This window comes from Jaculus jaculus, chromosome 1 (assembly GCF_020740685.1).
Source record: "Jaculus jaculus isolate mJacJac1 chromosome 1, mJacJac1.mat.Y.cur, whole genome shotgun sequence".
NCBI lineage: Eukaryota > Metazoa > Chordata > Mammalia > Rodentia > Dipodidae > Jaculus > Jaculus jaculus.
Genome location: NC_059102.1, coordinates 208,465,387 through 208,480,637, shown reverse-complemented (window position 1 = coordinate 208,480,637; position 15,251 = coordinate 208,465,387). Strand labels below are relative to the sequence as shown.

At 39.6% G+C, this 15,251-nt stretch overlaps 1 protein-coding gene across 2 annotated transcripts in view; it reads right to left on the bottom strand.

The window, feature by feature from the left end:
* Positions 1-15,251, bottom strand: part of Zdhhc2 (zinc finger DHHC-type palmitoyltransferase 2) — a 94,058-nt gene that overhangs the window by 23,114 nt on the left and 55,693 nt on the right. For both annotated transcript variants that reach the window (XM_045155128.1, XM_045155133.1), the window contains 2 exons: positions 3,573-3,693; positions 1,132-1,264 (listed from right to left, as the gene is read on the bottom strand). In XM_045155128.1, coding sequence (XP_045011063.1) covers positions 1,132-1,264; positions 3,573-3,693 — 254 coding nt within the window. The remainder of the gene's footprint in view (positions 1-1,131; positions 1,265-3,572; positions 3,694-15,251) is intronic.

Here is a 15,251-nt window from a genome sequence, read left to right as displayed (position 1 = left end):
CTGAGGTAGGGTCTCACTCTAGCCAAGGCTGACCTGGAATTCACTATGTAATCTCAGGGTAGCCTCAAACTCACAACAATCCTCCTACCTCTGCCTCCTGAGTGCTGGAATTAAAGGCGTGCACCACCATGCCCAGGTGTAACAATTCAATTTCTTGTTATAGGATCTGTCCTTATATTATTTTCTATTCTCTTACCCTTCCTTTGTTCCAATCTCTGTCTCTGTGTTACTTTTCTCATTGCTGGAACAAAATACCTGACAAAAATAACTTAATTAAAGGTTTATTTTAGCTCACATTTTGAGGGTACAGTCCACTATTTTGGGGAAATCATGGTAGAAGGAGCTGGAGGCAACAGGTCACATTACATATGAAGTCAGAAAGCAGATGGTAATAAATACTGCTGTTAGCTCATTTTCTCCATTTTATTCAGCCCAGGAACTCAGCCTATGGAATAATGCTGCCCATATTTAGGGTGGATCTTTTTACCTTAATTAACCCAATGAAACTCCCTCATGCATACCCAAAAGTTTGTCTTCTAGGTATTTTAAATCTTGTCAAGTTGACATCCACATCCATTCTTTATCTTTGTCTCTGTTCCCATCTCTCTCTCCTAGGTATGCAAACCAGAGTCATGTATATCCTTCGTAAGTGGCGTCCTCTACACTAGCAATGGGCTCTACCACTGAGTTAGTTAAATTTCCAGTCATCATCCCATTTCTTCTTGTCAGTTTGGTATTTTTGTTTGTTTGTTTGTTTTCTTTAATTTATCCACTTCACTTAGGTTACCTAACTTTGCAACATATATTATGTCACAGTATTTTCATATCAACCTTTTTTACTTCTTCAATTATAATGTCCCCACAATTATCTCTGATTTTTGTGATGTCTTTGCTTCTTTTCTTTCTAAATAAGCCTTGTCAAATGTGTTGGTATTTTAAAGAGAAACTAGCTATTTGTTTCATTGATTTTGAGGCAAGCCCAACAGATTGGCTTTTTTTTTTTTTTTTTTTGAGTGAGAACAGAGCAAGAGGACTATTTCAGGCAGGTTGACATTTAATCATATGGTAAGGGTCTGTAAATATCAACATATGTATTTGAAGTTCTGACCATTACAATAATTAAATACTCACCTAATGTAGACTTATTTTTGCTGACTAGCCAACAATGATAACCAAACAGAGAAGACAAGCTGACAGAAAACATAGCTGCGGCAAAGAATAAAAACATGATATGGAACTTGGCTTGAGTATCAGGTAGGCCATTCTATAAAGAAAGGGAGAAAATAACATGTTTAGTCAGAGAGATAAATATTCCCCTACTTCTGTAAATAAAATAGTAAGATTTTTTTCTTTAATTAAGATAAAAGTTAAATGAATAAAAGATAAATGATTTCATGTCAAAATGTATAGAGAAGAAAATAAGTAGATATTTCATCAAATATTTACAGAGATATTAATACATACTCAGAAAAGACTAAAATTTGGCATGTTTTATATAAGTTAATAATATCCTAAGGGGAAAACATAGCAGTACAAATTGTAACAGTAGGAAGTAATATAAAAGGATCTATAAAATGTAGTTTTTAATTTGTTACCTGAATATATCTTAACATGCAAAATATTCACAAATGCTTAAAGGTTTTTATTATAATGCCAGGAAATAATGGGTAGTTGGCATAATTTATTATTCTCACTGATGTTTAACATTACAACAAACAATGTCATCAACTTAAAGAATGTATAAAACAGTATTCTACAATCATGCTTCAAGCTATGCTGAGTACTAACATCAAAGAAAAGATCAACATGGGTGAATAACTAATAACACCTTAATAAATCCTATAATATCCATGGGCTGCAGAGAAGCTCACAGCAAACCAGTGTGCCTGTCACTGTTGATATGTCCAAGGGAGTGGACTGGTTCTAGAATGACAGGGTGAGGCCATACCACTTAGTGAAGCATTGAGACTGCCAGATGGTTTGACCCCATCTAAGAGAATGTCACCAAGTTTCAACTCCCTGTAGGAGCTGTCAGTGACACAGGTGTCAAGACCTCAACTGATAGCTTTTGGCAGCAAGGTCTGCACAATGACAATTATGGTCTTTCCTTTTCAGATATATTTGTGCCACAGGAGTAAGTAGCAGTAGAGACTGTTCCCCCAAAGTTCACTCTTCACCTGGAAACTGGGAGTATCATGGAATGCAAGCCACATTCTCCTATGGTGTCTTTCTAGTCCTTAGCAGTATAACTGTCAGGTAGCATGCACTCAGTAACTCTTTGGTATTACATTTGATCCAATCTCACAGAAATGATTTGGCAAGTCAGGACTTCTTGGCATAATGAAGGCTAATTTAATTAAAGTAATACAGCAATCCTGATAAGCTATAGACTGTGTTTTCTCTTTCACTATTTAATAGTAACAAAGAATTTCTTTGGATATTTTAAATGCTCTATTTTATTATTTGTTTTGACTTCATTTAAAAAAAAATATAGTACAGAAAAAAAATGACCTACCTAAAGCCTATATTCTTAAAAGCCTACTAAAAATTCAGGACATTGTAGTTACAACATTTTAAAAATAACACATAAAGTGGAAACATTTCATTTTGAATATTGAGAAAAAAATCCCCTATCTAGTCAATTTTCATTGATAGTAGTAGTTACTTTCCACAGGTTGCCATGAACAATAAGTTTGGGAATAAGGAATCCAAGGAAAAATATTCGCTTCCTATAAGCCTCTTATTATATCTTTGTCAACTGAGCAATTCACAACTTTGTTTGATGTGGGTTTTGTCTCAAGGTCGCTGAATTAATATATGGTGTTGATTCATTAAAAAGGTACTCATGCCCAATGGCACTGTAACTCATGTCCGAATGAAGCTTAGCTGACACACAAACATTTCAGCCTGCTTAGAAACACCCAGACAACACTTGCACAGTCTGTTTGAAGACTATTCACAACAGCCAAATCAACAAGAAGCACAAAAATACAGAAATCATGGCAGGAAACAAACCACGGACAACCATGGGGAACACATCTTATTTAGGTTTGCAGGGCACTGCCTTGTCATTTTCAACTAGGGATAGACACATGGAATGCACATTTTGCCAATATGAACATGTGTGAAAATGAGTATGAAAGCCCGAGCATATGGATTAGGAAGTTTTTTTTTTTAAAACATTTTTTTAATTTTATTTATTTATTTATTTATTTGAGAGAGACAGACACAGAGAGAAAGACAGATAGAGAGAGAGAGAGAGAATGGGCACGCCAGGGCTTCCAGCCTCTGCAAACGAACTCCAGACACGTGCGCCCCCTTGTGCGTCTGGCTAACGTGGGACCTGGGGAACCGAGCCTCGAACCGGGGTCCTTAGGCTTCACAGGCAAGCGCTTAACCGCTGAGCCATCTCTCCAGCCCTGGATTAGGAAGTTTTAAATCAAATTTTGAGAAGGTTAATTGACAAGTACAGAAGCTGTGAATAATGAGGACTGACTATACAGAGTGACTCACCATGGGAAACCAACATACTTTTGTGTACTTAAAGAAAAGTCAAAAAAGTCATGACTTACTGTCCAAAATCGGATAAAATACTGTAAGTCTGTGGCAGCAATAAAAAGGCAGTACAGTAGAGAATAAGCCAAGAAAAGGAGGAAGAATTTGTAATTTGAAAATCCAACGCAATTGTTCACCCTGCATACAAAACAAAAAGTCTCAATGAGTTTGACACATTACATAAATGAGCACACGTTTAAAGACACCGGGATCATGAGAGAGTCAATGCAGTCAGATGATGTAAATTCTATCTCTAGGTCCTCTTTGGATTCAGTTTCCAACTATGATTAAGCAAGTTAAAATCCTGAGTTTTCCCAAATGAAGTTAAATGCCTTCATATGTTTCACCCCATTTCCTAATGAAGGCAACCAGATTGTCAAAGCACATGAAAGCGGGTGCTGTCAGACTTTGGGCAGTGTACATGTGAACTACTGCTTAGATATGAACTACTGCTCTTGTGACCAGGGAGGAATGCAAGACTGGGACACAGTGCTTCTTCTTACACAGGAATGTAACAAAAAGACTCTCGAAGATGTGGTGACCATTTTTTAGAAGGAAAACATTTTGATTAAATTTGAGATATGCAGCTTACTTCAGCTTCTCCCTCATGAGCATTGGGGTGATTTGCCAAGGAAGAGCCAGGAAATATAGGAGAAAGCATGGAGACGACGTATTCCATAGTTTAATATGTATACACAGGATTCTGATATGTGTATCATGAGAAGAAAGAACAGTAGCATTTATTCTGAATAATACCTTATCTCTTTTGTAATGCAGAGTTTTGAGCTAGCATTTTAACTACCCTCTGTAAAATCAATTTGGCAAGGCAGATGACTCATTCCATGACCAAGATTTCTCCGAGTCCCTCTGAAAACAACACATCCCAGGTAAACAGACCCCTGATGTCCTTATAGTTATTGTAAAGCATGCTGCAGGCTCAGTTCCACAGCACATGCTTCCTGAGTCTAACCTGGAAAAAGAACATGGTGTACTAAAAAGAACGTGGCTGTGTGAATCCATCCAGCTCACGCATTATCTGGACATTACTTTCTATTTTTTTAAAATGGAAAAAATTCTACTTCATTCAATCATTAGTCTAACAATATCAGATTATGCACATGCTCTTTAGAATACATTGGCCACTCAATAAATTGAAGCTAAAATTATTTACTTTTATCTGTATTACCTAACCTTAGGCAAGCAAGCCAAAGTATTCTTATTATAATTCAAATTTTATACCAAAGGAACACCTCTGTAACAGAAAAAAAAATTTTAAAGACAAATGTTACAGAAGTTCTCATTTAGTTAAAATAAGAGAAAATAAGAGTGAAATTGATTTCAGAATCTTGATGAGTAATTTTTTGCATGTATGTGTGTGATGTGCATGTATATGTATGTTTGCATTGTGTGTCAGGGAGTCAATGTACATGTGTGTGTTCCTGAGTGAGATGTCAATCTTTGTGTTGTCATCAGATGTCTTCCTCCATCACTCTCCACCATTATTAATTAAGATGGGCCTCTCATTTGAATGCAGAGCTCACTAATTCTTATAGTCTATTTATTCTTTACACCAGGGAGTTCCTGTGTCCACCTCCCAAATGTGGGGAATACAGGCAAACTACCATGCCCCCTGACATTTACATAGGCACTGAGGATCCAAACTGAGGTCCTTATGCTAGCACACCAAGAGCTTTATCAACTGAGTCATCACTCCAGCCCCTGATGGGTAATTTTAACTGCCCAAAGCAGATATACTGAAATCATTAGATAAAAAAGGAGAGAGTTCACACATATATTATTGTTCAGAACTATATACAAGACCTGTATAAAATGATAGTGTTATAGTCTCATACTATCCTAAAAGTTCTTTAATAAATAAACTAATATAACAGTTATAAAATGTTTATATATATGCACACACTGATATGGAAACATTAATTCATGATATAGTAAATGAAGAAAAAGAGGAAACATTCTATTCATACTCTAGACATTTGTGGCTATGTATTTTTTTGCTTTTTTGTTTTTCGAGGTAGGGTCTTGCTCTAGCCCAGGTTGACCTGGAATTCAGTGTGTAGCCTTGAACTCACAGCAGTCCTCCTACCTCTGCCGCTCAAGTGCTGGGATCGAAGGTGTGTGCCACCATGCCCAGCTGCCATTTGTGTTTTTAAAGAGAGGAAGGCACATATGTATGCATATATATGTATGTACACACAAATACACAGCTACATGCAGACCTGATAAGTGCCCAAGGCAATAGCAACACTAGTTCTTTGTGAGTAGGGATAAAGTGAGAATGAAGGCAAGAACACATGCACTGGTTGTGGTAGTTTGAATGGATAACGCCCAGTGGACTCAGGTATTTTATTAAAACCTGGATTTCCAGCCACCTGGCTGGAAAAGGTGTCACTGTGTGTGGGGAGGGCAGGATCTTGGAGCCCCGCCCTAAGGTATATTTGGAGGTGAATCTGATCCAGGCCAAAGGCATGCAAAGGGGACTGGTTCACTCTGAGTCCCTGGTGCTTGCTATCTGTTTGTGGTAGCTTGCAATGCCAAATGTTTGGTGGTGTCTCTCTAATTGGATTTATGAATGTGAGCCAGGTTTATCTGCCATTGACTGTGCTTCCCCTTAGATCTGTAAGCTGAAATAAACCCTTTCTCCTCTAAACTGTGTCTGGTTTGGATGTTCATACCAGCGATGTGATGTTGACTGTAACAGTAGTTGGCGTTTGAAATTCAGAACATGATATTTATTATCTGTGCATTTTGAAGGAGGTCTTGAAACCAGAGCTTTGAGCATAACATGTATGCTCTACCACTGAACCCTGAGCTATATCCTCATCATTACCATTTAAATTTTTATGGCGCTAGGGATTGAACCTTGGGCCTCATACATTCTAAGAAAGTACTCTACTACAAAGCTATGCTGCCTGCCATTTAACTTAAAACTTAAAAAGTATTAGGTATTCCACTGAGCTGGCATCACATGAGTATTAGATCCTTGGCGTCAAATTCTTCATATATTGACATAGCTGTTGACACATGCAAGGCAGTGCCCAGAGCTGAGGTGGTGGTGGGAACAGAGGCTTAGTCATGGGAATTGGCAGGGCAGAAAGGAGTCAAGCAGTTTGTTAAACTTCTTCCACATTGCCAGTAGGGGGTGAGTCAATGCCTATATGTAGATATTTAATGGGAGCCCATTTAAAAATTGTTTTCAGTCTTATAGCTGTTCTCCTTGACCTATTAACAGGAACTGCCAAAATCTGAAAGAATGTCAAATTATCCTGAAAGTTTCTCATTCAACGAACTTCACTGTTGATTTGGAAAGACTTCACTAATGGTCAGTCACTATTTTTTTAATTTTTATAAGCTTGTGCTTATAGTAAGGTTGTGGTAGAATTCACGACATATACTGAGCTAGGATGAATCCTGGTTATGTCTACCTCTACATTCTTAATCACCACAATATTTTATTAAGTTGTAAAAATTGAAGTCAACTATCTTCCCTGATTATATCACCACTGCTAAATATGTCTGAGACCACAGCAACCCATAAAGGAGAATGTGTAGTATCAGTTCCTCTAGAACACTTTGAGAAAAGAAATTCGAGACAAGTATCTGTTTTTGAAACAGAAAACATAAGCAGAGCTACAGATGTAGCTCAGTGAGAGAGGGCTTTCCTAATATGTGCAAGGCTTTGCAATTAATCCCAGCACCATAGAAGGGGCAGAGAAATGCCAATACCACTATACTATTAGCCAGGCCCTCAGTAGTTGATCAAGTGGCCCTGGAGATATTAATGTCCTGGCTCTTCTGGACCAATCAGGCTGTGAGCTGAGCAAACCTATTTATGTGGAGAGAGCCCCTATAGAGAAGCAAAACAACCAAATGTGCTTGAGATGGAGAGTTGTCACCAAACCTGTAAGCTGTCCACTACAGAATGTGCAAACTCACATAGATCTATAGGGATATAGGTATGGTACTAACAGCATCCACTTTAGGGGGAATGAAAATTAAGGGGATATTGGGTAGATAAACATGCTGAGCAAACAGGGAAGGAAAGAACAAATGCAAATTCATAAAAGGGGTTATTTATACAGTTTTTTTAAATAAAAACATCATTCTGACAGGTGTTAACTTCCTTTTACACTTTAAAGAGGAAATTCAGGTGAAGGAAAGGTTAAGGGCTGGGGAAATTGTTCAGTGGTTAAGGCACTGTCCTGTAAAACCTAACGACCCACTTTCCATTCCTCAGGACCCACACAGAGTCAGATTCACAAAGTGGTGCATGCATCTAGAATTCGTTTGAGGTGGCTGGAGGTCTTGGTGCACCCATTATCTCTATCTCTCTTCTCCCTCTTTTCTCTATCTCTCTCTGATTGCATATGAATAAAATACATTTTTCAAAACAAGAAAAGGAAGACTTCTGGGTAAGATGGTTGCATATGAGCCACGCCAAACCAGCCTAGAGAGGGATTTAATCAAAACCCCAACAAAATACACTCTTCTTCTGAAAAGTGAAGTATAGGTTATTCTTAGACACAGCAGAGAAGCTGGAGAGACCAAGATCCACCCAAAAAGAGGAAAATAGCCAACGTCCCACTGAGGCTATGGAGTGTGCCCGCCCGGCACAGTCCCCAAGGCACGCCAGGCAGCAGCATCAGCAAAAACCAAGCAACAGATTTTTCAACTCCATCAGCCTTCTTTCAAAGTTAAGAAACAGGAAGGAAATGCAGCTGAGATCAACTAAAGAGCTACTGAAAGTGTGAGCAACTCCAGAAGTTTGAACTCTCCCATCCCCCACCATCAGAACCATGAACCTCCAGTATTCAGCGGCAGCGCAAGCAGCAGAGCAGATCAGAGATACAACTGCACATCACAACATGGTGGGATAGAAGGAGGCACTGAGCCTTGGTGAGATTGGAAGCTACCCCAAAAGGTAATGAGGCTGACTGACAAAAACAACAACAAAACAGGTACACAGGCCTGCAAGAGTTAATCTCTCTTTCCTTGTAAGAGTATATAATCTGGGTTGGCTTTACCATTTTCAAATCACCTGTATTTGGGGGTTGAACATTGTTGCCTTTGATGCTTTCAAATATATAGGGTTTTTGTCTTTTCCTTCTGTCATTACTGGGGGCAGGTTCTGATCCAGATCCAGTTTGACCTAGAACCCAATTCAAAACAGAAATCTCTACATCCTAGCTGATGAGATTAAGGGTGTACAACAACACAAACCCTTGGGGATTTGGGCTTTATATGACTGTTTTAATCCCCACAATTGCATACTTTGTGCTGGCTTTTACTGATTATGTATGTTATTTGGTTGAAGTTTAGAATTAGCCAATAAATTATTCCACCTAGTCTACTAGAATACTTGCTTAGCAAGCAAACTCAACACCTAGAATTACGTCTGTGGCTTTATTGGGAGACAAGAGCTACACCTGGCACCTTCAATTCATATCCTGAGGGTATGTAGAGGTGGATTTCCATGTCTGGAAACACCGCAGATAAGTAGAAAACCCAAGCATCAAATCAATTCAGGATGCAAAAATTGCTACAATATAATACAAGAAACTCAAAGAATCAAGACAATACAGTCTGACCAAAAACTAAACATCCATCAGAAATAATCATCAATAAGACTGTTTTAGATGAAATGCCTGACAAAGAGTTCAAGATAATGATGGTATCTATGCTAAAAGAAATCAGAGAAGAAATGAAGGGAATTGAAGAAGAAGAAAAAAAAAAAAAAACTCCTGAAAAAGAACGCAGGAAACCATCTTAATGAAATAAAGAGATTGTTACAAGACATGTGTAACGAAATACTGCAGAAAAACCTAAACCTAAAAACCTAGGCTAAAATTCTAGCTCTGAAGAATACCATCAATGAAATAAAAAGCTCTGTGGAAAGTCTCACCAGTAGGATGGGTGAAGGAGAGAAAAGAATATCTAAATTAGAAGACCAGGTAGCAGATCTAATACAGTCCTACAAAGAGAAAGACAAGCTAAAAGCAAGGTATGAATGGGAATTTCAAGACATCCAGGACACTATGAAAAGATCAAACATAAGAATTCAGGGTATAACAGAAGGAGAAGAATTTCAATACAAAGGCTTAGTAGGTGTTTTCAACAAAATCATAGAAGAAAAATTTTCCCAAATTGGGAAAGAAATGCCAATGCAGATACAAGAAGATTTTAGAACACCAAACAGACAAAACCTGGAATCTCTCCTCACCATGTTATAATTAAACTACCAAACACACAAACCAAAGGAAATATATTGAAAGCAGTTAGAGAGAAAAAGCAAACCATCTACAAAGGCAAGCCCATCAGAACAACTGCATATTACTAAACACAAACTTTAAAAGCCAGAAGGGCTTAGAATGATGTATTCCAAGTTCTGAAAGATAACAACTGTCAAACAAGATTGCTTTATCCTGCAAAGCTATCTATCCAAATTGATGGAGAAATAAGGACATTCCACAACAAAAATAGGCTAAAGAAATTTATGACAACTAAACAAGCTTTATAGAAAACCATTGAAGAAATTCTTAATGCCCAAGAGAAAGCAAAACACACACAGGAGGACACAGGAAAAAATAAACCACACTCAAATAACACTTAAAACAAATGAGTAAAGGGAAAACAGGAAACACTACAAAATCAGAAAAATGGTGAGAATAAATGCATACCTTTCGATAACAACTCTTAATATCAATGGCCTCAATGTACCATCCAAAAGACACAGGCTTGAAAACTGGATTAAAAGGCAGGATCCTGCTATTTGTTGGCTCCAGTAAATTCATCTCTCAATATATGATAGACACTGCTTTAGTGTGAAAGGATGGAAAACAGTATTTCAAGCAAATGAGCCTAGGAATCAAGCTGGGGTTGCTATCCTAATATCTGACAAGATAGACTTCAAACCATCATTAGTGAGGAAAGATAAAGAAGGTCATTTGTACTGATTAAAGGAACACTCCAACAGGAGAACATTAAAATCCTAAACATATATGCTCCTAACTTGGGGGCTCCCAGTTTTATCAAACAAACACAGGCTTAAGGTCACAGATAACATCAAACACAATTGTATTGGGACCCTTCAATACCCCACTCTCATCAATTGACAGGTCATCCCAGCAAAAAATAAACAGAGAGACAGCTTAATTAAATGATTTCATGGAACAAATGGAACTAATAGACATCTACACAACATTCTATCCAAATGCTGCAGAATATACATTTTTCTCAGCAGCACATGGAACATTCTCTAAAATAGACTGTAAATTAGGATACAAAGCAAATCTCCACAAATATAGGAAAATTGAAATAATCCCTTATATTCTATCTGACCACAATGGGATTAAACTGCCAATCAGCAACAAGAAAAGCTACAGAGCATGCAGAAATTCATGAAGACTAAACAGTACAAAACTGAATGATCAATGGGTCATTGAAGGAATCAAAAAGGAAAGCAATAAATTCATAGAATCAAATGATGATGATAATACAACATACCAAAACCTTTGTGACCCAATGAAGGCAGTCCTAAGAAGTAAATACATAGGTCTAAGTGTCCCATTAAAATTCCAATGTCATTCTTCACAGGAATAGAAAAAACAATCCTAAAATACATTTGGAAGCCCCAAAAAACCTCGAGTAGCCAAAATGATTTTGAGCAACAAAAATAAGGCTGGTAGTATCACCATACCCCATTTTAAGATGTATTACAAAGCCATAGTAACAAAAACAGCATGGTATTGGCAAAAAGACAGACATATAGATCAATGGAACAGAATAGAGGAAACAGATGCTAATCCAGGCAACTACAGCCTTCAACATTCTGGCATAGACAATGATTTTCTGAATAGAACCCCAATTGCTCAGAAAATAAAACCACTAATCAACTACTGGGATCTCATGAAATTACAAAGCTTTTGTACAGCAAAGGATGTGGGGAGCCCCTCGGCCCGCATGGCCAAGGCCTATGGGGAAAGTACCCCTGGCCAAGCCCTAAAGATGGCGCCTGACGGAAGTTCAGTGCTTGGGACAAACAAGCCCATATTTGGAGGAGTTTGCCATCTCTGCCGCTCATTGGTTTCTGATGCTCGTCTGGAGGGGTTGCGTGGCCTGGAGTGATTGGGTGGAGTGAGTGCGCGAGTGAGTGTGCTTATAAGGAATCCCTGCCCGAGGCTCGTGGGAGATGAAGCTTGAAGTTGCCTGAATAAACTGCTGTAAGAAGAACTGGTGGTTGTGTCTTCCTTGCTGGTTGAGGCGGACTCGACAAGTGGTGGCCCGTACGGGGAACCTGACTCCCCCACCGAAGAGTTCAGAACTTACAACAGTCAGGGGTGCATGCAGGGTAAGTCCCTGGTAAGTTGGGCTTACAACCCCAGGGTTTGGAGAAGGTCCTCAGGAAAATTAGAGGCTATTTAGGACGCCAGGAAGCAGGCGCTAGAAACAACCCCAGGGTTTGGGGAAGGTCCTCAGGAAAACTAGAGGCTATTTAGGACACCAGGAAGCAGGCGCTAGAAACAACCCCAGGGTTTGGGGAAGGTCCTCTGGAAAATTAGAGGCTATTTAGGGTTGGAATTGAGTAGAACCACCCTGCAACGTTTCTTGAAGGAATGTGATAAGGAATGTGATACAGCAGCCCCCTGGTTTGCCGTGTCGGGAAACTTGACAGTGACCAGTTGGGAAAAACTAGGAAGAGATTTAGATTTTGCTAGAGAACATGGAACATTTATAAATTGGATTCGTCCATATTTAAAAATCCCTAATTATGTCTTAAAGTCACTATTCAAAATATTAGAGAGAGATACAGCTTTAAATTCACCTAGAATCCTGACAGAAGATGCCCGAAAAGCTATTAATGTTGTTAATGAAGAGATTCCTAATGCCCAATTACATAGAGTAATAGAAGGAACACCTGTAGATCTTTGCATCTTGCAAACAGTAGAACAGCCCACAGGTGTATTATGGCAGCAAGTTCCTCTGTTGTGGATACATCTTAAAAGCTCTCCTGGAAAAACAGTGGAGCATATCCCCACGGCTGTGGCTGTTCTTGCTATTGAAGGACTCCGCCAGTGTCTACAACATTTTGGGTTCATGCCACAGACTCTTATTGTGCCTTATGACAGTTATCAAGTCAGAGTCTTAAAATTTAATATAACACGGGCAGAAGCCAGAGAAATTGCCTTAGCATGCCCGCAATGTATAGTTTATCAAAATCTCCCCTCATTTGGTATCATTCCCAGAGGGTTACTTCCATTACAATTATAGCAGATGGATGTTACACATTAGCTAATCTGTCCAGGCTCTTATCCTCCCAATTGCAGGGAAGCTGGTCTCAAGGTTTTTCTACTCAAATGGATCTGTCTCTGGCAACTGGGCTGACGACATGGATCTCCGCTGCAGTGAATCATCTAAAGGAGTGGGCGGGCATAGGAGCCCTGGGGGGAATGCTGATATTAGTTTGCGTGGTGTGCATGTGGTGTATTTGTCGCCTCAAAAGGGCACAGGCCCGCACCTCTGCCATGATAGCTCAGGCCTTTGATGAGATAGAAGAAGGACAGTCTCCCCAGATTTGGCTTGCTGCCCTTAAATAGTGGCTTCCTAAGTATTCATCACACTCAGGGTGCGAGGCAAAGCACTGCACAGGGGGTTGCCTACAAGCAGTTGGGCGACTCTCTGGGAGGCATGTTTGATTACATGAAGGTTGTACTCATATTCCTTCCCCTGGGAAAAGGGTACTTGCACACCAGGGATCAGACCTCTACCTTCACCCGTTGTGTATCAGCAGCACATCTTAAAATAATAAATAAGGGGGAGCTGTGGGGAGCCCCTTGGCCCGCATGGCCAAGGCCTATGGGGAGAGTACCCCTGGCCAAGCCCTAAAGATGGTGCCTGATGGAAGTTCAGTGCTTGGGACAAACAAGTCCATATTTGGAGGAATTTGCCATCTCTGCCGCTCATTGGTTTCTGATGCTCGTCTGGAGGGGTTGCGTGGCCTGGAGTGATTGGGCGGAGTGAGTGCGCAAGTGAGTGCGCTCATAAGGAATCCCCACCCGAGGCTCGTGGGAGATGAAGCTTGAAGTTGCCTGAATAAACTGCTGTAAGAAGAACTGGTCTTCCTTGCTGGTCGAGGTGGACGCGACAAAAGGACACTGTGAATGGAGCAAAGAGATAAACTACAGAATGGGAGAAAATCTTTGCCAGCTACACATCTCACAGAGATACCCAGAATATACAAAGAACTCAGAAAAACAGAACAATAAAAAATCAAGCAACCCAATCAAAAAATGGGCTATGGAACTATATAGAGAGTTCTCACCAGAAGAAATACAGATGGCGTATAAACATCGAAAAACGTGTTCTACATCCCCAGCCATCAGGGAAATGCAAATTAAAACTACCTTGAGATTCCATCACTCTCCTGTCAGAATGGCTACCATCAAGGAAACAAATGACAATAAATGTTGGCAAGGATGTTGTAAAAGGGGAACCCCTCTGTACTGTTGGTGGGAATGTAATCTGGTACAACCACTGTAGAAATCACTGTGGAGGTTCTTGAGGCAGCTAAAAATAGATTTGCCATATGATCCTGCTATAGCACTCCTGGGCATATATCCTAATGACTCTTCTCACTACCTTAGAAATACTTGCACAACCATGTTTATTGCTGCTCTATACACAACAGACAGAAAATGGAACCAGCCTAGATGTCCATCCACAGAAAAATGGACAACAAAAGTGTGGTTCATCTACACAGTAGATTTTTACTCAGCAGTAAAGAACAATGAAGTCATGAAATTTGCAGGGAAATGGATGGATCTGGAAAGTATTATACTAAGTGAGGTAACCCAGGCCCAGAAACCAAACATCACAAGTTCTCTTATATGTGGATCCTAGCTACAAATGTATAGACTTGTGTGTGAGCTGGAACCAAAAATCAATAGCAGATGCCCATAAACTAGAAAAAGGCTAGAAGGGAGGGAGGAGAGGTTTTAAGAGGATGGTAATGTATATATGTAAGTAGAAGAACAGATTACAGGGAAGGCAAAGGCCTAAGTGAGGTCATGGTAAAAGATTTTATAAAAGAAAGTTGGGGGGAGGGTCAATCAAAATTCAAGATATTCTGAATAAGACATATGAATATCTACTTTCTTTAATAATGGCATATCCAGAAGCCACACATTGTTACTAGAAAAATTTCAGTGTCACGGATGGGATAACTACCAGTGAGCTATTGTTGGCCAGGGAGGTCCTCGTTGCCTCCAAAACATTATAGGCTATTGCCAAGACTCTTGGTTTCCCTTGAGAAAGAGATGGTAAGGTCCTATTGCTGAATATTTCACATGTCTGAGCGCCAAAGTCACTGGGAAATCAAGCTGGTGCTGAGCAGAAAACCTTCTACCTATAGCCCAGCCAACTGAAAGCTGGAAAAAGCTGCACTGTATGCAGCCTTACGGGAGACAAAAGTCATCAGCAGTGAAACCAGTAGCCACTGGAAACCTCAAGTTTGGCCATTCAGGCAAAATGAGTGAACAAGTGCAATAGTGGCATGTCTGCTCTGGGGGAAACCAACTGCTCCTTAATTGGACTGAGGGCCTACTCTGGGAGGGAATACATGCCTGGTACTGAAAAACCTAATCAAAAGCCTATGGCAGGTGAGGTTATGAGCATTAGGGGTA